The 24,226-nt window shown below is 45.1% G+C and overlaps 1 protein-coding gene across 1 annotated transcript in view; it reads left to right on the top strand.

Moving 5' to 3' along the window:
* LOC115105386 (myotubularin-related protein 4) overlaps nt 1-24,226 on the top strand; it is a 117,975-nt gene that overhangs the window by 70,588 nt on the left and 23,161 nt on the right. Inside the window, 8 exon segments of the mRNA XM_029627367.2 lie at nt 9,245-9,274; nt 10,441-10,523; nt 11,627-11,793; nt 11,869-11,965; nt 15,557-15,670; nt 17,994-18,196; nt 19,627-19,755; nt 23,888-23,999. Coding sequence (XP_029483227.2) covers nt 9,245-9,274; nt 10,441-10,523; nt 11,627-11,793; nt 11,869-11,965; nt 15,557-15,670; nt 17,994-18,196; nt 19,627-19,755; nt 23,888-23,999 — 935 coding nt within the window.

The following is a 24,226-nucleotide window of genomic DNA, read 5'->3' as shown; positions in this document are numbered from 1 at the left end:
CTGACATAGCCTGGTTAAATCAGATTGAATGCTGCAGTGTAATGTACACAAATCAGTTTGGTTGCCAGGCTAATTGCTACACTGTCTATAGTTCTGTAGATCTGTGCACAGAACTGAGAGGTAGGTAATGTGAGGAACAGAACCCTGCCTGAAAGGAGAGGCTCTGCTGGTTAGATTCATTACACTGTCTGTAGATCTGTAGATCTGTGCACAGAACTGAGAGGTAGGTAATGTGAGGAACAAAACCCTGCCTGAAAGGAGAGGCTCTGCTGGTTAGATTCATTACACTGTCTGTAGATCTGTGCACAGAACTGAGAGGTAGGTAATGTGAGGAACAGAACCCTGCCTGAAAGGAGAGGCTCTGCTGGTTAGATTCATTACACTGTCTATAGATCTGTAGATCTATGCACAGAACTGAGAGGTAGGCAATGTGAGGAACAGAACCCTGCCTGAAAGGAGAGGCTCTGCTGGTTAGATTCATTACACTGTCTGTAGATCTGTGCACAGAACTGAGAGGTAGGTAATGTGAGGAACAGAACCCTGCCTGAAAGGAGAGGCTCTGCTGGTTAGATTCATTACACGGTCTATAGATCTGTAGATCTGTGCACAGAACTGAGAGGTAGGCAATGTGAGGAACAGAACCCTGCCTGAAAGGAGAGGCTCTGCTGGTTAGATTCATTACACTGTCTGTAGATCTGTGCACGGAACTGAGAGGTAGGTAATGTGAGGAACAGAACCCTGCCTGAAAGGAGAGGCTCTGCTGGTTAGATTCATTACACTGTCTGTAGATCTGTGCACAGAACTGAGAGGTAGGTAATGTGAGGAACAGAACCCTGCCTGAAAGGAGAGGCTCTGCTGGTTAGATTCATTACACTGTCTGTAGATCTGTAGATCTGTGCACAGAACTGAGAGGTAGGTAATGTGAGGAACAGAACCCTGCCTGAAAGGAGAGGCTCTGCTGGTTAGATTCATTACACTGTCTGTAGATCTGTAGATCTGTGCACAGAACTGAGAGGTAGGTAATGTGAGGAACAAAACCCTGCCTGAAAGGAGAGGCTCTGCTGGTTAGATTCATTACACTGTCTGTAGATCTGTGCACAGAACTGAGAGGTAGGTAATGTGAGGAACAGAACCCTGCCTGAAAGGAGAGGCTCTGCTGGTTAGATTCATTACACTGTCTATAGATCTGTAGATCTATGCACAGAACTGAGAGGTAGGCAATGTGAGGAACAGAACCCTGCCTGAAAGGAGAGGCTCTGCTGGTTAGATTCATTACACTGTCTGTAGATCTGTGCACAGAACTGAGAGGTAGGTAATGTGAGGAACAGAACCCTGCCTGAAAGGAGAGGCTCTGCTGGTTAGATTAATTACACTGTCTATAGATCTGTAGATCTGTGCACAGAACTGAGAGGTAGGCAATGTGAGGAACAGAACCCTGCCTGAAAGGAGAGGCTCTGCTGGTTAGATTCATTACACTGTCTGTAGATCTGTGCACAGAACTGAGAGGTAGGTAATGTGAGGAACAGAACCCTGCCTGAAAGGAGAGGCTCTGCTGGTTAGATTCATTACACTGTCTGTAGATCTGTGCACAGAACTGAGAGGTAGGTAATGTGAGGAACAGAACCCTGCCTGAAAGGAGAGGCTCTGCTGGTTAGATTCATTACACTGTCTGGAGATCTGTAGATCTGTGCACAGAACTGAGAGGTAGGTAATGTGAGGAACAGAACCCTGCCTGAAAGGAGAGGCTCTGCTGGTTAGATTCATTACACTGTCTGTAGATCTGTAGATCTGTGCACAGAACTGAGAGGTAGGTAATGTGAGGAACAAAACCCTGCCTGAAAGGAGAGCTCTGCTGGTTAGATTCATTACACTGTCTGTAGATCTGTGCACAGAACTGAGAGGTAGGTAATGTGAGGAACAGAACCCTGCCTGAAAGGAGAGGCTCTGCTGGTTAGATTCATTACACTGTCTATAGATCTGTAGATCTATGCACAGAACTGAGAGGTAGGCAATGTGAGGAACAGAACCCTGCCTGAAAGGAGAGGCTCTGCTGGTTAGATTCATTACACTGTCTGTAGATCTGTGCACAGAACTGAGAGGTAGGTAATGTGAGGAACAGAACCCTGCCTGAAAGGAGAGGCTCTGCTGGTTAGATTCATTACACGGTCTATAGATCTGTAGATCTGTGCACAGAACTGAGAGGTAGGCAATGTGAGGAACAGAACCCTGCCTGAAAGGAGAGGCTCTGCTGGTTAGATTCATTACACTGTCTGTAGATCTGTGCACAGAACTGAGAGGTAGGTAATGTGAGGAACAGAACCCTGCCTGAAAGGAGAGGCTCTGCTGGTTAGATTCATTACACTGTCTGTAGATCTGTGCACAGAACTGAGAGGTAGGTAATGTGAGGAACAGAACCCTGCCTGAAAGGAGAGGCTCTGCTGGTTAGATTCATTACACTGTCTGTAGATCTGTAGATCTGTGCACAGAACTGAGAGGTAGGTAATGTGAGGAACAGAACCCTGCCTGAAAGGAGAGGCTCTGCTGGTTAGATTCATTACACTGTCTGTAGATCTGTAGATCTGTGCACAGAACTGAGAGGTAGGTAATGTGAGGAACAAAACCCTGCCTGAAAGGAGAGGCTCTGCTGGTTAGATTCATTACACTGTCTGTAGATCTGTGCACAGAACTGAGAGGTAGGTAATGTGAGGAACAGAACCCTGCCTGAAAGGAGAGGCTCTGCTGGTTAGATTCATTACACTGTCTATAGATCTGTAGATCTATGCACAGAACTGAGAGGTAGGCAATGTGAGGAACAGAACCCTGCCTGAAAGGAGAGCTCTGCTGGTTAGATTCATTACACTGTCTGTAGATCTGTGCACAGAACTGAGAGGTAGGTAATGTGAGGAACAGAACCCTGCCTGAAAGGAGAGGCTCTGCTGGTTAGATTCATTACACTGTCTATAGATCTGTAGATCTGTGCACAGAACTGAGAGGTAGGCAATGTGAGGAACAGAACCCTGCCTGAAAGGAGAGGCTCTGCTGGTTAGATTCATTACACTGTCTGTAGATCTGTGCACAGAACTGAGAGGTAGGTAATGTGAGGAACAGAACCCTGCCTGAAAGGAGAGGCTCTGCTGGTTAGATTCATTACACTGTCTGTAGATCTGTGCACAGAACTGAGAGGTAGGTAATGTGAGGAACAGAACCCTGCCTGAAAGGAGAGGCTCTGCTGGTTAGATTCATTACACTGTCTGTAGATCTGTAGATCTGTGCACAGAACTGAGAGGTAGGTAATGTGAGGAACAGAACCCTGCCTGAAAGGAGAGGCTCTGCTGGTTAGATTCATTACACTGTCTGTAGATCTGTAGATCTGTGCACAGAACTGAGAGGTAGGTAATGTGAGGAACAGAACCCTGCCTGAAAGGAGAGGCTCTGCTGGTTAGATTCATTACACTGTCTGTAGATCTGTAGATCTGTGCACAGAACTGAGAGGTAGGTAATGTGAGGAACAAAACCCTGCCTGAAAGGAGAGGCTCTGCTGGTTAGATTCATTACACTGTCTGTAGATCTGTGCACAGAACTGAGAGGTAGGTAATGTGAGGAACAGAACCCTGCCTGAAAGGAGAGGCTCTGCTTGTTAGATTCATTACACTGTCTGTAGATCTGTGCACAGAACTGAGAGGTAGGTAATGTGAGGAACAGAACCCTGCCTGAAAGGAGAGGCTCTGCTGGTTAGATTCATTACACTGTCTGTAGATCTGTAGATCTGTGCACAGAACTGAGAGGTAGGTAATGTGAGGAACAGAACCCTGCCTGAAAGGAGAGGCTCTGCTGGTTAGATTCATTACACTGTCTGTAGATCTGTAGATCTGTGCACAGAACTGAGAGGTAGGTAATGTGAGGAACAAAACCCTGCCTGAAAGGAGAGGCTCTGCTGGTTAGATTCATTACACTGTCTGTAGATCTGTGCACAGAACTGAGAGGTAGGTAATGTGAGGAACAGAACCCTGCCTGAAAGGAGAGGCTCTGCTGGTTAGATTCATTACACTGTCTGTAGATCTGTAGATCTGTGCACAGAACTGAGAGGTAGGTAATGTGAGGAACAAAACCCTGCCTGAAAGGAGAGGCTCTGCTGGTTAGATTCATTACACTGTCTGTAGATCTGTGCACAGAACTGAGAGGTAGGTAATGTGAGGAACAGAACCCTGCCTGAAAGGAGAGGCTCTGCTGGTTAGATTCATTACACTGTCTATAGATCTGTAGATCTGTGCACAGAACTGAGAGGTAGGCAATGTGAGGAACAGAACCCTGCTGGTTAGATTCATTACACTGTCTGTAGATCTGTAGATCTGTGCACAGAACTGAGAGGTAGGTAATGTGAGGAACAGAACCCTGCCTGAAAGGAGAGGCTCTGCTGGTTAGATTCATTACACTGTCTGTAGATCTGTGCACAGAACTGAGAGGTAGGTAATGTGAGGAACAAAACCCTGCCTGAAAGCAGAGGCTCTGCTGGTTAGATTCATTACACTGTCTGTAGATCTGTGCACAGAACTGAGAGGTAGGTAATGTGAGGAACATAACCCTGCCTGAAAGGAGAGGCTCTGCTGGTTAGATTCATTACACTGTCTGTAGATCTGTAGATCTGTGCACAGAACTGAGAGGTAGGTAATGTGAGGAACAAAACCCTGCCTGAAAGGAGAGGCTCTGCTGGTTAGATTCATTACACTGTCTGTAGATCTGTGCACAGAACTGAGAGGTAGGTAATGTGAGGAACAGAACCCTGCCTGAAAGGAGAGGCTCTGCTGGTTAGATTCATTACACTGTCTGTAGATCTGTAGATCTGTGCACAGAACTGAGAGGTAGGTAATGTGAGGAACAAACCCTGCCTGAAAGGAGAGGCTCTGCTGGTTAGATTCATTACACTGTCTGTAGATCTGTGCACAGAACTGAGAGGTAGGTAATGTGAGGAACAGAACCCTGCCTGAAAGGAGAGGCTCTGCTGGTTAGATTCATTACACTGTCTATAGATCTGTAGATCTGTGCACAGAACTGAGAGGTAGGCAATGTGAGGAACAGAACCCTGCTGGTTAGATTCATTACACTGTCTGTAGATCTGTAGATCTGTGCACAGAACTGAGAGGTAGGTAATGTGAGGAACAGAACCCTGCCTGAAAGGAGAGGCTCTGCTGGTTAGATTCATTACACTGTCTGTAGATCTGTGCACAGAACTGAGAGGTAGGTAATGTGAGGAACAGAACCCTGCCTGAAAGGAGAGAGGCTCTGCTGGTTAGATTCATTACACTGTCTGTAGATCTGTAGATCTGTGCACAGAACTGAGAGGTAGGTAATGTGAGGAACAAAACCCTGCCTGAAAGGAGAGGCTCTGCTGGTTAGATTCATTACACTGTCTGTAGATCTGTGCACAGAACTGAGAGGTAGGTAATGTGAGGAACAGAACCCTGCCTGAAAGGAGAGGCTCTGCTGGTTAGATTCATTACACTGTCTGTAGATCTGTAGATCTGTGCACAGAACTGAGAGGTAGGTAATGTGAGGAACAAAACCCTGCCTGAAAGGAGAGGCTCTGCTGGTTAGATTCATTACACTGTCTGTAGATCTGTGCACAGAACTGAGAGGTAGGTAATGTGAGGAACAGAACCCTGCCTGAAAGGAGAGGCTCTGCTGGTTAGATTCATTACACTGTCTATAGATCTGTAGATATGTGCACAGAACTGAGAGGTAGGCAATGTGAGGAACAGAACCCTGCCTGAAATTAGAGGCTCTGCTGGTTAGATTCATTACACTGTCTGTAGATCTGTGCACAGAACTGAGAGGTAGGTAATGTGAGGAACAGAACCCTGCCTGAAAGGAGAGGCTCTGCTGGTTAGATTCATTACACTGTCTGTAGATCTGTGCACAGAACTGAGAGGTAGGTAATGTGAGGAACAAAACCCTGCCTGAAAGGAGAGGCTCTGCTGGTTAGATTCATTACACTGTCTATAGATCTGTAGATCTGTGCACAGAACTGAGAGGTAGGTAATGTGAGGAACAAAACCCTGCCTGAAAGGAGAGGCTCTGCTGGTTAGATTCATTACACTGTCTGTAGATCTGTGCACAGAACTGAGAGGTAGGTAATGTGAGGAACAAAACCCTGCCTGAAAGGAGAGGCTCTGCTGGTTAGATTCATTACAGGCCATATAATACATTTTAGACAGAATGTCCTGCTGCTTACAAGCCAAGGCTGGTAGCACTTCAAATGATGTGATTGAGATGCAGAGCCATTCCCAGGACCTGATGCCTGGTCCCCTCCTCACACCCACTGAGTTGGCAGTGTGTCAGGCACCACAGGAGTGGTGCAGTGAGCGGTGGCTATGATCTCACCACCAGCCAGGACTGTTTTACGTGACCTCTGGAGTTTCAGGGAGCCGGCCCAGCACTTACTTAAAGTTGCACGTGCACACACCAGACACACAGGCACACTCACGCATGTACACACACACACACACTTATCTTGGCATCCAGTGGCCCCTCCTACTGACGCCAGACCCTGCTGTAATACAAACAGCCTGATTGTTTGCATTCACTGGCCTTAGAGTGAGATTCCACCTACTCCCCTACTCCTCTTTAGTCTCGAACCTCAACCCTAGGCAACAGTGACTAGGGTTTGGTTTCAGTGATGGACTCTTTTGGCATAGAGGATTCGTGTCACTGCCTATGTCGATAAGGGAGAAAAATAAAGAAAAATCACGTGGCAGACATGTGAGAATGTTGCGATTCAAATCCTTTTTTATTCAAGCAGATCAAGTAGTGAAGTAGGCAGTGACGTAGTTCCTCTATGCCAAATGAGTCCGTCATTGAAACTAGACCCTAGTCACTGACCACGTTTACATGCGCACCGTATTCCTGATAGTAGCTCATATCCTGCTTAAGGTCTTAAGCTGTTTTCAAGCACCTTTGATATCCCGCTTACGAGTATCCATGTAACCATGAATAAACAGAAAATCCTCATTTAAGTTCATATGGGTTAAATGGAAACAGTAACTGAAATAAGGACACTGACTGTAGGCCTGTAACCTTCTACATGTAGAGTAAAATAATATCAACTCCAGGGGATTTATGCATTTCTTGCAGTAAAATTATACAACAAATGTTTATTTGGTCTCGGGAACAGGAGTGGAGAAATATGATTTCTTTCTTTCAGCATCTCTTGACGAAAATGTCAATGTGTGTGTAATGTGTTATCTCTGGCACTGTTAAACAAGTAGACAGTATTTCAACCACATAAAATATGCAACCAATATGAACTGAAGTCTTATCAGAAACGTGTTTCATCGTTTTCTCAGCTTTTCGTTTCCTTAAAACCTGTCAAACCGATGACATTTGGACATTTTGCACAGGACCAATCTTTCCACCGTTTTTAGTAATTCCGTTTTCTCCCTGATCCCTATACGAAACAGACTTACACGACTGATCCCTATACGAACAGACTGATCCCTATACGAAACAGACTTACACGACTGATCCCTATACGAACAGACTGATCCCTATACGAACAGACTGATCCCTATACGAAACAGACTTACACGACTGATCCCTATACGAACAGACTGATCCCTATACGAACAGACTGATCCCTATACGAAACAGACTGATCCCTATACGAACAGACTGATCCCTATACGAACAGACTTACACGACTGATCCCTATACGAACAGACTGATCCCTATACGAAACAGACTTACACGACTGATCCCTATACGAACAGACTGATCCCTATACGAACAGACTGATCCCTATACGAACAGACTGATCCCTATACGAAACAGACTTGCACGACTGATCCCTATACGAACAGGCTGATCCCTATACGAAACAGACTGATCCCTATACGAACAGACTGATCCCTATACGAACAGACTGATCCCTATACGAAACAGACTTGCACGACTGATCCCTATACGAACAGACTGATCCCTATACGAGAATCCCTAGAGACTTCCCTACACAGACTGATCCCTATACGAACAGACTGATCCCTATACGAAACAGACTTACACGACTGATCCCTATACGAACAGACTGATCCCTATACGAAACAGACTTACACGACTGATCCCTATACGAACAGACTGATCCCTATACGAAACAGACTTACACGACTGATCCCTATACGAACAGACTGATCCCTATACGAACAGACTGATCCCTATACGAAACAGACTTACACGACTGATCCCTATACGAACAGACTGATCCCTATACGAAACTAACTTTACCGGTGTTAACTAGATTACTAGTGCATTCATTCTATCGATGTAAGACATTATTCTGGTGAGCACCACTTTATAGTCTTCTGGGGCAGTTATGACAGAAGAGAAACAACATGTATCTAACTATAGTTGACAAACAAATGGCCTACCAAATGTCGGAAAAAGCATGTCTAAATTATTGGTGAAATTAGCCAGTAGGCTATATGGACCAGTACGCAGTATCAGCAAAATAAATTATGTAATTATGGTGGATCAAATTACGCAGATTCTTAATTTTTTGTTTGAATATCAGATGAGAACATCATCACACAACACCTATGATATGCGAAACTGAGCCTGCGCCGAACGCGAAAAACAACGGTCAACGGGATAAGATGTTTACATGCCACAGTATCCCGTCGAAGATCAGCATATCATAGGCATCTTATCCGAGTTTCTCATAACCGGGATACAAGCTTTTTCGTGTTGTTGTAAACGGGACATGATGTGACAGTATCCTGAATATTGGTGTGCATGTAAACAAGGTCAATGTGTTGCCTAGGGTCGGGTTTTTAGAGACGAACTCCTCTCCTCCTCCTCCCCCATCCCAGAACTCCAGTCATCTAACAGAGCACCTGTAGTAAGACCACTTTTTTTTCTAAACATACAGACATCTGCACTGTTAGTTTGTGTTACATTTTCATATCCTTTCCCCTTCCATTTTCTTCTCTCATACTTTCCTTTTCAAGCTTGGTTGTGGTCGGCAAAAGTCGCTCTTTCTGCCGTGCTAATCTGTGTTCTCTGCTTGATTTTCATTATCTTCGACCTTTAGCTCTTTCTTTTTATTCATTGCCTATCATTAACTTCGTTCTGTTGTTTTTCTTCAGTTTAATCGTTTTTCCATTCCCTCTGTCCCCTGTCTTGTTATCACCCCCCTCCTCCTTCCTGCTCTCTGCTCCCTCCCTGGTCCTGGTGTCTGTCTGTCACTTTGTTGCAGACCTATCAAGGTGTGGACAATCATATTTCTGTGAGTACCTTGTGTCAACAGCAACCCTCAGCTTCCCCCCTCCTCCCTCCCACAGTCTAGACTAGAGCGCTCTATCATTCAACCTCTGGTTCAGACTGACTACTCCTGGATTATTGTGCCCTCCGGACAGACAAAATGTAATTTCATTTGAAATTGGAAGCAATCTAAAAACTGTTTTATTCATTTTCTGATTCAGAATCTCCTCAACATTGAATATAATTGAATGCACTTAGCAAGGCAAGAGCCCAAGCAGTTCTGTTTTGCAGAGATTTCATTTATAGTGCATCTTAAGATTTTGTAGCACCACTTTGTGCCGAAGTCTGTCTGAACTGTCGCAGCATGAATTGGTTGTTCCTTACCGAGTTAGATGACCCAGGCCCCCTGCCGGTCAGTGTAGGTGCTGATTGGCCTGCCCCAATCAAAGGTCAAGCCTCATTGGGTAATTTTATAACTGTTGAGTTCAGAGTGACCTCATTAACACCCTTGACCTGTGGACCAATAATAGAGCTAGAGCAGTGGTACGGAACACTACCGGCTCAGCATGATAGAATGACTGAGTGGAGAGTCTAGAATAGATTGCACTGCTGCAGACTCCAGAGCTTGGCCTGTGGCAATGACTCATTGGTTTAAAATGGTGGTTGCATAATGGTTGTTGTTTGTATGAATGAGACTTACTGTGTGAGAATTTACTGTGGCAACTATGAAAAGTGTAAATACACTTAAGACATAAACGTTATAGTTCATGGAAGGTGCATTGACAATGTAATAGCATGCAACGTGATGATTTTATAAGGAAATGCAAATGATGCTGTCGTGAATTAGATATTGGTCTGGCAATAGAGGCATTGGTATGGTGTCTGTTTTAGGCCTATACCTAATAGAGGCTTGCGTGAATTTACATAACCCATGGGTAAGACCACCACAAATATCATCTTCCAATCCCCTCTGCTGTGTGAAAAATGTATTGTTACCTCACCGTGCCTTGCTGTCTACCTTACAGTAGGTACATTAACTAGCCATGGCGAGCCTAGATTACTAGGCACTTCATTAAATGTGTTGTGTTCAGTGAGGTGTCCTGTGTAAAGCGGTGCCCCCATTATTAGAGGTGTTGTGTCTACCCTGGTGTCTTGTGTAATGTGGTGTCCTCTCTCTGTCTCCCCGTACAGGTGCCTCTGAGGCTCATAGAGAGTGTGGAGAGCAGAGACATGTTCCAACTGCACATCATCTGCAAGGACTCCAAAGTCGTCAGGTAAAGAGAAAATTCCTACTTTATATCTACCTACACTGGCTTGTGACAAACAACTATCATTAGGACTTATTGATAAATGGATATCTTGTGCTCCATGAATCTTTTTGTTTTGTTTTTACATGATCAAAAATAGGACTTGTTTTCATAAGTCTTTTTTTATTTTTATTAAATTTGATTGACTTGAAGCACAACATAATATTTTTTTGACACAATGTATAGGCTTCGTTCGTAGAGGTCTTTTTTGATAGGCCTATGCCACAATATTTATTCTGATGGGAAAACTAGATCCTTTGTTATTGCAGAGGTTGAAAAAGAGATGTCATGTCGTTGGCTTAAGAACATTTGTGTCTCAAAACCACTTAAGATCCTTTTTTTTAAGGCCGTGACTACGAATAAAGAGTTTTCGCCCATGTCCTGCCCGCCCCTCTGGTAACCTCTTTCTCAAATCTAAGAATCCGAATCAGTTTCTGCGCATGTGTTATTTTACACACACATAGCTGCTGCTCACAATCCCCCTCCCTTCACGTTTCACTCACTCTCTTCTGAAAAGACTGGAACTTCAAGGAATCAAAGCCAGTCTATGCACTGCAGCCCACTTCTCTCCTATAAAACTGTAGTGTTGCTGGCTCACTGTGACAGCCTGTCTGGTGTCCTCCTCACAGAGATGCAGACATCAGAAGTGTTCCCACCTCTTTGATTATGATGGCTTTATATCCTGCCTGAGGAGCAGATGTGATGTGGCATGGCCCAGGGAAACACTCAGAGCACTCATGAGAATATAGAATCATAGAAAAATCTCCATGTTGGAGAGAACTCATTATTACCCGTTTGTGAACTACTGTAAGAGAGAATATATACAGTAACTGAATACATACAGAAACTGTATACCACCCTCACATTCTGTCCAATCAAGATGAACGTGTCAGACAATGTATGATAATGTAGGCATAGCCCATGGTTGTGTTTTATCTTTTGGTCCTTGAACATGTTTTGCCTAAGAATGATAATAGATCATGTACACAAACCATAATAATATGGTGTTGAGGTTGGTGGCCATCCTCTGATTTTCCATCCGATGCGTTTGTGTTTTGCTATCTACTCAGATGCCATTTCTCGACATTCAAGCAGTGCCAGGAGTGGCTGAAGCGTTTGAACCGGGCCGTAGCCCACCCTGGCAGGCTGGAGGATCTGTTTGCCTTGGCCTACCACGCCTGGTGTCTGGGGGGCAGCGCAGACGATGAGGACCAGCACCTACACCTCTGTAGACCAGGTTAGTGTCACAGATTTAAACCCTGAGGCCTCATTATTGTTGCTTTACCTCTCTTCCCTCTTTCTCTCTGTGTAGGTGATCATGTCCGTCAGAGGCAGGAGATAGAGGTGAGGAGGATGGGCTTCGACATGCAAAACGCCTGGAGAGTGTCCGACATCAACCTCAACTACAAGTATGATACCCAGTCTCACACGTACACACGGCCCCCCCAGTCTCACACGTACACACGGCCCCCCCCAGTCTCACACGTACACACGGCCCCCCCAGTCTCACACGTACACACGGCCCCCAGTCTCACACGTACACACGGCCCCCAGTCTCACACGTACACACGGCACCCCAGTCTCACACGTACACACGGCACCCCCAGTCTCACACGTACACACGGCCCCCCAGTCTCACACGTACACACGGCCCCCCAGTCTCACACGTACACACGGCCCCCAGTCTCACACGTACACACGGCCCCCCAGTCTCACACGTACACACGGCCCCCCAGTCTCACACGTACACACGGCCCCCCAGTCTCACACGTACACACGGCCCCCAGTCTCACACGTACACACGGCACCCCCAGTCTCACACGTACACACGGCACCCCCAGTCTCACACGTACACACGCCCCCCCAGTCTCACACGTACACACACCTGCAGTCTCACACGTACACACGGACCCCCAGTCTCACACGTACACACGGACCCCCAGTCTCACACGTTTACATTTACATTTAAGTCATTTAGCAGACGCTCTTATCCAGAGCGAGTCTCACACGTACACACGGACCCCCACCCCGTAGTCTCACACGTACACACGGCACCCCCAGTCTCACACGTACACACGGCCCCCCCCCAGTCTCACACGTACACACGGCCCCCCAGTCTCACACGTACACACGGCCCCCAGTCTCACACGTACACACGGCCCCCCAGTCTCACACGTACACACGGCCCCCAGTCTCACACGTACACACGGCACCCCCAGTCTCACACGTACACACGGCACCCCCAGTCTCACGCGTACACACGCCCCCAGTCTCACGCGTACACACACCTGCAGTCTCACACGTACACACGGACCCCCAGTCTCACACGTACACACGGACCCCCAGTCTCACACGTTTACATTTACATTTAAGTCATTTAGCAGACGCTCTTATCCAGAGCGACTTACAAATCACACGTACACACGGACCCCCCCACACGTACACACGGACCCCCACACGTACACACGGACCACCCAGTCTCACACGTACACACGGACCCCCAGTCTCACACGTACACACGGACCCCCAGTGACCCCCCAGTCTCAACACAGAGCGGGAAGATTGATGATCAAACAACAGCCTCATCAAGCAAACACACACACCGTAGCTAGATAGCCCACTCTCTCCTAAGCAGGTACGTCTAACATCTGTGCTGTTAAATAGTCCCAGACTCGTTTGCGGAGCAGACTGGGTGGGGAGAATGACTCAGCATTTCAAATAGCATTTTCTTCGCCAGTCAGTGTTTAAACTCTCTCTCTCTCTCTCTCTCTCTGTTGCTGCTCGGCTCTTGATAATCTGTGTGACAGGTCTATGGGGGAGGGAGAGGGGATATGAGGGAGGGAGGGAGTGGGGAGAGACGGGGCGAGAGAGAGAGACAGGGATTAGGCGGAGGGGTAGAGTAAGAGTCGCTGTCATCCCTGTGACAGACTGAGCTCTCGCTCCCTCTCTCTGAAGGACAGCTGCGCCGTGGGGCCCGGGGGAGGGGGGGCTTCCATCTGTCTGTTCATCTCCTCTGTCTGACACTCACCAGTCACATCGCACACACATCACACACACATTTCTGTGCATGTCTGACATACATGCAAATCATACACACCTTTCTGTACACCCATCTCTACACTTACACACGCAGACATATTTAACATAACTTTCACAATTCCACTCACACAGACTTGAAAAGACATTAAAAGGTGTTTGAGGCCTGTGTGTGTCCTCTACTGGGAAAGTAAATAAGTAAATTAATCTGCGGTATGCTCTGAGAGCCAGTGTCATGCTCTCTCTGTCTTGTTCTCTCTCTCTCTCTGTCTGCTCTGAGTGTCCTGCTGGGGGGGACAGTCACACTGGAGAAACGGGTCATTTAAGCAGGCCAGAACCTGCTGGGGAGCACAACACACACACTCATATCTACCTGGAGCAGACAGTAGAGAGCGACTGCAGGCTAGGCTAGGCTAGGCTAGGCAGAGAGAGAGAGAGAGAGAGAAGGGCCAAGGAGGGCCTACAGCAGCACCTAGATATTCTGCACAGATTCTGTCAGACCTGGGCCCTGACAGTAAATCTCAGCAAGACCAAAATAATGGTGTTCCAAAAAAGGTCCAGTCACCAGGACCACAAATACAAATTCCATCTAGACACTGTTACCCTAGAGCACACAAAAAAACTATACATACCTTGGCCTAAACATCAGCGCCACAGGTAACTTCCACAAAGCTGTGAATGATCTGAGAGACAAGGCAAGAAGGGCATTCTATGCCATCAAAAGGAACATAAATTTCAACATACCAATTAGGATCTGGCTAAAAACACTTGAATCAGTCATAGAGCCCATTGCCCTTTATTGTTGTGAGGTCTGGGGTCCGCTCACCAACCAAGACTTCACAAAATGGGACAAACACCAAATTGAGACTCTGCATGCAGAATTCTGCAAAAAATATCCTCCGTGTACAACGTAGAACACCAAATAATGCATGCAGAGCAGAATTAGGCCGATACCCACTAATTATCAAAATCCAGAAAAGAGACGTTAAATTCTACAACCACCTAAAAGGAAGCGATTCCCAAACCTTCCATAACAAAGCCATCACCTACAGAGAAATGAACCTGGAGAAGAGTCCCCTAAGCAAGCTGGTCCTGGGGCTCTGTTCACAAACACACCCCACAGAGCCCCAGGACAGCAACACAATTAGACCCAACCAAATCATGAGAAAACAAAAAGATAATTACTAGACACTTGCTTGATTACTTGACAAAAAACAGAGCAAACTAGAATGCTATTTTATATTTCTGCTTATTTATTTTATCTTGTGTACTTTAACCATTTGTATATTGTTAAAACACTGTAAAAAAATATATATATATAATATGACACTTTGTCTTTATTGTTTTTGAACATCTGTTCCAAACTATTTTTATTGTTTATTTCACTTTTGTATATTATCTACCTCACTTGCTTTGGCAATGTTAACACATGTTTCCTATGCCAATTAAGCCCCTTGAATAGAGACAGAGAGAGAGACAGAGAGAAATGTGCAAACTAGAGGAGATGGTGTAAGTGCTGGAGGGTCGGAATAGATGATAGGAAGATTTAATAGGGGATAAAGAGCTAGAGACAGCGGGCCACTGAATATCTCTTTTACGACAGGGCTTGGAGTTGTCAATCTCACTTTGGATATTTTATCTGAGAAATAAAAGCCCTCTCACTAATATTCACCTAAATAGTTGCCAACAGTCTTGATGCACTACGTTGATAATTACCCTGCTTTGCTGTGCATTTTAGTCAGTGGTAAGTTAAGTACATTCTCCCTTTCCTATATGTATAAATCTACAGTCTACTGTATTGCTTAGTGCAAATGTAATGGAGGTGATTTGGTTAACTATACTTGCTTGATGAGTAACCTTGCCTGAGAGCTGAAGACTTGTTAGATGCCTAGAGTTTAAATCAAGGGGTCTGACTTCATAATCTGTATAACCCTAACCTGTCCCCTCATCTTCTCTCCTGCCAGGTTGTGCTCCAGCTACCCCCAGAAGCTGATGGTGCCAGTGTGGATCACAGACAAGGAGCTGGAGAGTGTCGGCTCCTTCAGGTCCTCCAAGAGGATCCCTGTGGTGGTCTACAGGTACACACAGGACACACACCAAAACGTACACACACAAACACATCATATACACACACACACACCATACCATACACACATACACATCATACTCACACACCATAACGTACACACACACACACACACACATCATACTCACACACCATAACGTACACACACACACACATCATACCATACACACACACACACCATGATGTACACACACACCATAACGTACACACATCATACCAAACACACACGCACACCATAACGTACACACACGCACACACACACACCATAATGTACACACACACATCATACCATACACACACACACATCATACCATACACACATCATACCATACACACACACCATAACGTACACACACACACCATAACGTACAAACACACACAATAACGTACACACACACACACACCATAATGTACACACACACACATATCATACACACACACACCATAACGTACACACACACATACATCATACCATACACACACATCCGCCATGGGGCGGCAGGGTAGCCTAGTGGTTCGAGCGTTGGACTAGTAACCGAAAGGTTGCAAGTTCAAATCTCCGAGCTGACAAGGTACAAATCTGTCGTTCTGCCCCTGAACAGGCAGTTAACCCACTGTTCCTAGGCAGTCATTGAAAATAAGAATTTGTTCTTAACTGACCTGCCTAGTAAAATAAAGGTAAAAAAAATAAAATAAAAAAATATTACACACAAACACGTTGTACATTTTATTCAATTAGCAGACGCTCTTATCCAGAGCGACTTACAGTTAATGTGTTCATCTTAAAGGATCGTTTTTGTTCTATTGATGTGCAAGAAGACAGAAATACAGCTGGTATGAGTTTTGCATCATATGTTTAGGTAACTAGGTGAGGCAACCACATATCACAGACATAGTAAGTTAAAAAAAATCTCAAAAGAGCAGCTATCAGCAAAGTCAGAGCTAGTAAGAAAAGACAAGCGAGTGTTCTTGCAAGAAAGGCAAGAGGCTCCTGAGTGGCGCAGGGGTCTACGGCTGTATCCAGGCTGCCTAAGGCTGAATCCAGGCTGAATCCAGGCTAAGGCTGAATCCAGGCTGTATCACAATCGGCTGTGATTAGGAGTCCCATAGGGAAGTGCATAATTGGCCCAACGTCTTCTGGGTTTGGCTGGTGTAGGCCATCATTGTAAATAAGAATTTGTTATTAACTGACTTGCTTGGTTAAATAAATAAAAGTGTTTATTTTGTATTTGTTTTCTGGGGAGGGCTACTTTGTAAAACGTTTTTTCAGGCTTCTTTGTAAGATTGGTAGGCACTCAGCTGTCCTGATGTTAGGGGGAAACTTGTTCCACTATTTGGGTGCCAGCACAGAGATGAGCTTAGACTAGGATGAGCGGGAGCCAGCCCCTCATAGTGGTGGGAGGGCCAAGAGATGAGCTTAGACTGGGATGAGCAGGAGTCAGCCCCTCATAGTGGCGGGATTGCCAAGAGATGAGCTTAGACTGGGATGAGCGGGAGCCAGCCCCTCATAGTGGTGGGAGGGCCAAGAGATGAGAGGTGGCAGAACGGAGTGCTCAGGTTGGGGTGTAGGGTTTCTACATAGACTAGAGGTATGGAGGGGCAGTTTCCCTTGCTGCTACGTAGGCAAGCAGCAGGGTCTTGAAATGGATGTGAGCTTTGATTGTGAGCTAGAGGAGAGTGTGAAAGTGCAGGGTGACATGGGAGAACTTGAGATGGTTGAGAACCAGGCGGGCTGCGGTGTTGTGGGGGAGTTGCAGGGCTTTGATGGCTGAAGCGGGTAAGCTTGCAGTAGTCCAGACGGGAGAGGTCAATTGCCTGGACCTGTACCATTTCCGGTGTGAGGAAGGGGGTCGTACTCAACTGATGTTGTAGAGCATGATTGTAGAGCTCAAAGAACGACAGGGTGTGTCCAGGATTATGCCCAGGTTCTTTGCACTCCATAGGTTTGGGAAACCGTAGAGTTGTCAACCGTGATAGAAAGCTTTTGGAGCGGGAAGTCCTTCCTTGGGAGGAAGGGATGTTCCATCTTGTCCGTCTTGTAGAGTTTGAGGTGAGGGGCCAACATCCAAGCTGAGATGTCAGCCAGAGATACGTGTTGCCACCTAGATGTCAAAAGGGGGGAAGGCAGATAGGAGGAAGAAAAAAACTGAACACACACACACACACACACACACATTTCAAATATCCTCACCATTCCACACCTAAGTAGCAACACATTCCAAACAATGATAATTTGACTGTTGACCTGCTCTGGTTTTTTATTGTATGTCTACTTATGGTTGGTCCCCGCTCTCTCTCCTGTGACGTCCCACCAGGCACCAGAGGAACGGGGCAGTGATCGCCCGTTGCAGCCAGCCAGAGATCAGCTGGTGGGGCTGGAGAAACACAGAGGATGAATACTTGGTCACCTCCATCGCCAAGGCCTGTCTGATGGACCCAGGGGCCAGGGTCACCTGTGGGGCCGCAGCCTGCAGCCGGCCCCGAGGGGAAGGCCCAGACAGCTCCGACGGAGACTTTGGTAAGGCTGACAGAGCTTTATTATTTGACCTTTACGATACCTGATAAGTTGCCTGAGAGAGAGAACACATTATCCTACATTCTCATTTGAAAGCAGTTCTTTCCAGTCTTTTGAAACCAGTAGGAATGATAACTTGTTTATGGATAACTGTAGCCATTTCAGCTCATTCAGTTTGCACTGTCCCAAAAACAACCCCAATTAGATTGATGAGAACTAGCTATGAAGACATAAGTGCCTGGGAATATGCCATTCTCAATTAATACATTCACATTGGCGTGCAATTATGTCTGGTTCACACACACACACACACACACACACATTGTGGCTGGACAAAGGATAAATTGTCGCCAGTCAAGACCGGATGTGTATGGGCAAAATCGCTGTGGCTCTCTTGTTTGTTACCTTGTTTTCATGTTGGAGGCCAAGAATGTGGGGCCCATTTTGGGAGTGACTGTTCCCTCTCTCTCTTCCATTCACTTTGTGTGTAAATGACTGTGACATGAATGCAGATGGGAGAACAACGGTGGGCTGCACACGGTCTACTACTCTCCAAGTTTCTGTCTCGACTCTTCTAGTTAGACAGCCCCTTAGCTTTGAGCTTGTTGAGTTTCTATACAACACCATTGTTCTAACTCACACAATATTGGCTTCTCTTCACAAAAAATGGACAGCGGGACAGAAGTTGGAGCCTATGAAAGGACTAGCCCTTTTCAAAGAGGGAATTAAAAGGCTAAACGCACCCCGAATCTATTCCCATCACTTTTCTGTGTTGAGGGGGGTAACATGGAGTAATAGAATTGACTTCCTGAATGCCAGGACATTGATTCAGTAGAGTGGGAGAGGGATAGCCTGGTCCAAGATCAGTGTGTCCTCAATTGCCCACTATAGGAGTGAGTCGTGGTAGCTGATACTGAGCGATGCTGCAGTGGTCATCATCAGGAGGAGATATTGATCGTCTCAAGGGGACGAGCTGAGAGCTGAGCCAGCACGATTGTTCATCATGGCCCTGTTCCTAACACTCCTCTCTCTGTTTATCCCCAGTTCATCCCCTGTCGCTCTTGCTCGCTCAGTCTCTCACGCTCTCTGACCCTATTCCATCCCAAAATCTTTCATGCCCTCTACCTGTCCACCTCTTCCCTTTCACTCTCCCTCCATCTCTTAATCTCTACCTTTTCCCTGTCAACATCTCTCGTTCCCTCTCTCCTATACTCCATCTCTCGTTGTCTGCCTGTCCCCTAAACACACTGCCCTCCGAACTCTCCATCTGTCATTCTCTTTACCTCCCTCCACCTCACATCTCTCATTCTCTCTACCTGTCCCCTATCTGGGCCATTCCATCTATACGTTTCTCTCCATCCCTCATTCTGCCTCTACCTTTCCCCCACACCACTAAAACTGAAATCTAAATCCTCTCTTTCTCTCTGCCTCAGACTCCTCTCTGACAGGATGTTCAGGCCCTGATGCCAACGCTGCGCCACAGAAGCTTCTCATTCTCGACGCCCGCTCCTATACCGCTGCAGTGGCCAACCGCGCCAAGGGAGGTGGCTGCGAGTGTGAAGGTTAGTACACCAGGCCTGGAATTTAATGATTTTAAGAGGTGCCCTATTCTGCTAGGGCACTAATACCATTAACCTAAATAGCCAATTAAATTCATTGGAAAACCAAAAAATAAGTTTAATTAAATGTACATAAATAATTAGCCTACATGTCAAAGTATAGGTGATAGACTATGCATATTGGCTACAGCCTCTTATGTCCACAAAGATACTGACATGAGGGAGGCGCCAGAAAATGTAGCCAAACTTTGAGACTTAATTACTTACAGTGCCTTCTGAAAGTATTCAGACCCCTTGACTTTTTACACATTCTGTAAGGTTACAACTAGAGCTCAACCGAGCCGATACCAATTATTGGAGGACCAAAAAAAGCAGATACCGAATAAATCGGCCGATTTTTTATATATATATATATATATATATATATATATATATATTTGTAATAATGACAATTACAACAAAACTGAATGAGCAATGAACACTTATTATAACATAAATAAAATATATTTAGTCTCAAATAAATAATGAAACATGCTCAATTTGGTTTAAATAATGCAAAAAAACTGTTGGAGAAGAGAGTAAAAGTGCAATATGTGCCATGTAAAAAAGCTAAAGTTTAAGTTCCTTGCTCGGAACATATGAAAGCTGGTGGTTCAATATTCCCAGTTAAGAAGTTTTAGGTTGTAGTTATTTAAGGAATTATGACGCGTCAACAATTTCTCTCTATACCATTTGTATTTCATATACCTATTGGATGTTCTTATCGGCACTATAGTATTGCCAGCCTAATCTCTGGAGTTGATAGGCTTGAAGTCATAAACAGCGCTGTGCTTCAAGCATTGAGAAGAGCTGCTGGCAAATGCAGGAAAGTGCGGTTTGAATGAATGCTTACGAGCCTGCTGCTGCCTACCACTGCTCTATCAAATCATAAACTTAATTGTAATATAATAAACACAGAAATACGAGACTTTGGTCATTAATATAGTAAAATCCGGAAACTATCATTTCGAAAACAAAACGTTTATTCTTTCATTGAAATATGGAACAGTTCCGTATTTTATTGAACGGGTGGCAACCCTAAGTCGAAATATTTCTGTTACATTGCACAACCTTCAATGTTATGCCATAATTATGTAAAATTCTGGTAAATTAGTTCGCAACGAGCCAGGCGGCCCAAACTGTTGCATATGCCCTGACACAATTTCCCTAGTTAATATTGCCTACTGACATTAATTTATTTTAACTAAATATGCAGGTTTTAAAAAATATTCTTCTGTGTATTGATTTTAAAAAAGGCATTGATGTTTATGATTAGGTGCATTCGTGCAACGATTGTGCTTTTTTTGCGAATTGCGTTTTTATTAAATCATCCCCCATTTGGAGAAGTAGGCTGTGATTCGATGATAAATTCCAGGCACCGCATTGATTATATGCAACGCAGGACAAGCTAGTTAAACTAGTAATATCATCAACCATGTGTAGTTAACTAGTGATTATTTGAAGATTGATTGTTTTTAATAAGATAAGTTTAATGCTAGCTAGCAACTTACCTTGGCTCCTTGCTGCACTCGCAGTTTCCTCGTGGAATGCAATGTAATTGGCCAAAAATGCCGATAACCGATTTTTTATGAATTAAATCGGCCATGCCGATTAACCTTATTCTAAAATGTATGGATTAAAGAAAGAAAAAGTACTCAATCTACACACATTACCCCTTTTGCTAATAAAAAATGTATAAATACATATACATAAGTATTCAGACCCTTTACTCAGTACTTTGTTTAAGCACCTTTGGCAGCGATTACATCCTTGGGTCGTCTACAAGTTTGGCACACCTGTATTTGGGGAGTTTCTCCCATTCTTCTCAGCAGATCCGCTCAAGCTCTGTCAGGTTGGATGTGGCACGTCGCCGCACAGCTATTTTCAGGTCTCTCCAGAGATGTTCAGTTGGGTTCAAGTCTGGGCTCTGGCTGGGCCACTCAAGGACATTCAGAGACTTGTCCCAAAGCCACTCCTGCGTTGTCTTGGCTGTGTGCTTAGGGTCGTTGTCATGTTGGAAGGTGAACCTTCACCCCTGTCTGAGGTCCTGAGCTCTCTGGAGCAGGTTTTCATCAAGGATCTCTGTACTTTTCTCCGTTCGTCTTTCCCTCGATCCTGACTAGTCTCCCAGTCCCTGCCACTAAAAAACATCCCCACAGCATGATGCTGCCACCAACATGCTTCACCGTAGGGATGGCGCCAGGTTTCTTCCAGACGTTGCGCTTGGCATTCAGGCCAAAGAGTTCAATCTTGGTTTCATCAGACCATAGAATCTTGTTTCTCATGTTCTGAGAGTCTTTAGGTGCCTTTTGGCAAGCTCCAAGCGGGCTGTCATGTGCCTTTTACTGATGAGTGGCTTCCGCCTGGCCACTCTACCATAAAGGCGTGTTTGGTGGCTGCAGAGATGGTTGTCCTTCTGGAAGGTTCTCCCATCTCCACAGAGGAAGTCTCGAGTCAGAGTGAGCAAAGAACAAGGCCTTTCTCCCTCGATTGCTCAGTTTGGCCGGGCGGCCAGCTCCAGGAAGGGTCTTGGTGCTTCCAAACTTCTTCCATTTAAGAATGGAGGCCACTGTGTTCTTGGGGACCTTCAATGCTGCAGAAATGTTTTGGTACCCTTCCCCAGATCTGTGCCTCCATATAATTCCGTTTCGGAGCTCTATGGACAATTCCTGGTTTTTGCTCTGAAATGCACTGTCAACTGTGGGACCTCATATAGACAGGTGTGTGCCTTTCCAAATCATGTCCAATCAATTGAATTTACCACAGGTGGACTCCAATGAAGTTGTAGAAACATCTCAAACATGATCAATCGAAACAGGATGCACCTGAGTTCAATTCCAAAGGTTGTTTTTCTGGATGTTTTTGTTTGAATACTTATGTAGGGTCTGAATACTTATGTAAATAAGGTATTTCATTTTTTAAAAATGCAATACATTTCCAACCATTTAAAAAAAACTGTTTTGGCTTTGTCATTATGGGTTATTGTGTGTAGATTAATGATGTTTTTTTAAATCCATTTTAGAATAATGCTGTCATGTAACAAAGAGGAAAACGTCAAGTGGTCTGAATACTTTCCGGTACTGTATATTGGCTAAACTCCAGTCGTATTATAACCACCTAGAGTCCCCCCAATCTAAGTAACATAATACAAAAATCCCCATCAAAATCCGTCACTTTCAGCTAGAAATATGTTTTTTGAATCTGCCGATGTCGCACTTCCGCATCTGCGGTGAAAGGTGGAAGAACTAGAGCGGCGTTTGTCAGACCATGAGACATCCTGAAAATCCATCTTCTCACAAAAACGTCTGTAGCGTCCGAACAGTTTGATCTACTATTATGACCATTCTATGGAAAGGGGAGACTCTTACGAACACGATGGTAGTCTCTGTGTTGCTCTACAACCCCCCAAAAGTGTCAGGGGACTCGCCTGAAGGTAACTGGTACTGGTAAAAAAAAAAAAAATGAATGCCCCAAAAAAGAGGTTAAATATGTGTGAGAAAAATATATATTTCCTGTTCCTGAGCTTTCTTAGATATAGGACAAACACTTCAAAACCTTATGATTTTGGAGGGGGGCTGTATTTTTTGCCATTTATTAATGTGTTATTCAATGTATTTCACTGGGCTACAGTAGTAAAGGCCAAATTCAATATTTTATCAAATATTTTTTTTGTATTTATTTTTTTGATCCATAGTATGACCATCTTAAAACAAAAGGCAGAGGCATAACATGACATGGCCCCACACTGTGGGTCTATTTCTCTCTCTGGGAGATGCTGTCATGAGCCGCTCACATTGGTCTTGTTGACATTCAGACCTGTCAATCTGTCAAATCACCTGACAGTAGCCTAGCCTGTTTTCTTTCAAGTGGATGTGTTCTGAGCTTGAGCACAACCGTAATCAATCATCTTTACAGCTCACTCTCCCTAAGCAGTAAAGATTGTACTTGGTGTTTTATTCTGACTGATGATTTTTTTGTCTTTGTGTGTCTGCAGGGTACTAATACCCCATGTGACTGAAGTTATTGTGTGTGTGTTCCTGTGTGTTTCCTAGTATTACCCTAACTGTAGTCTGAGTGATTATGTTTTTGTTTTCAGAGTACTACCCTAACTGTGAGGTGATGTTCATGGGCATGGCCAACATCCACTCCATTAGGAACAGCTTCCAGTCCCTCCGAACAGTCTGTAGCCAGATCCCTGACCCTGGGAAGTAAGTGGATCCCTCTGACCTTTCTCTCCCTCCCTCCCTCCATCCTTATCTTTCTCTTTTCATCCCTCTATCCCCTTCTCCAGGCCTCAGTAAGGTTACACCACAGGGAGAAGGGGAATGCAGCCAGCCGCAATCCAGCCCCATTCCCGCTGAGCAGGCCAGCTGTCTGGCCTGAAGTGTGTGTGTGTGTGTGTTTTTACAATTTTAAATTATTTTAAATACTTGAA

The sequence above is a fragment of the Oncorhynchus nerka genome, linkage group LG22, assembly GCF_034236695.1.
Source record: "Oncorhynchus nerka isolate Pitt River linkage group LG22, Oner_Uvic_2.0, whole genome shotgun sequence".
NCBI classification, from domain to species: Eukaryota; Metazoa; Chordata; class Actinopteri; order Salmoniformes; family Salmonidae; genus Oncorhynchus; species Oncorhynchus nerka.
This window is presented reverse-complemented; position numbering and strand designations above follow the sequence as displayed.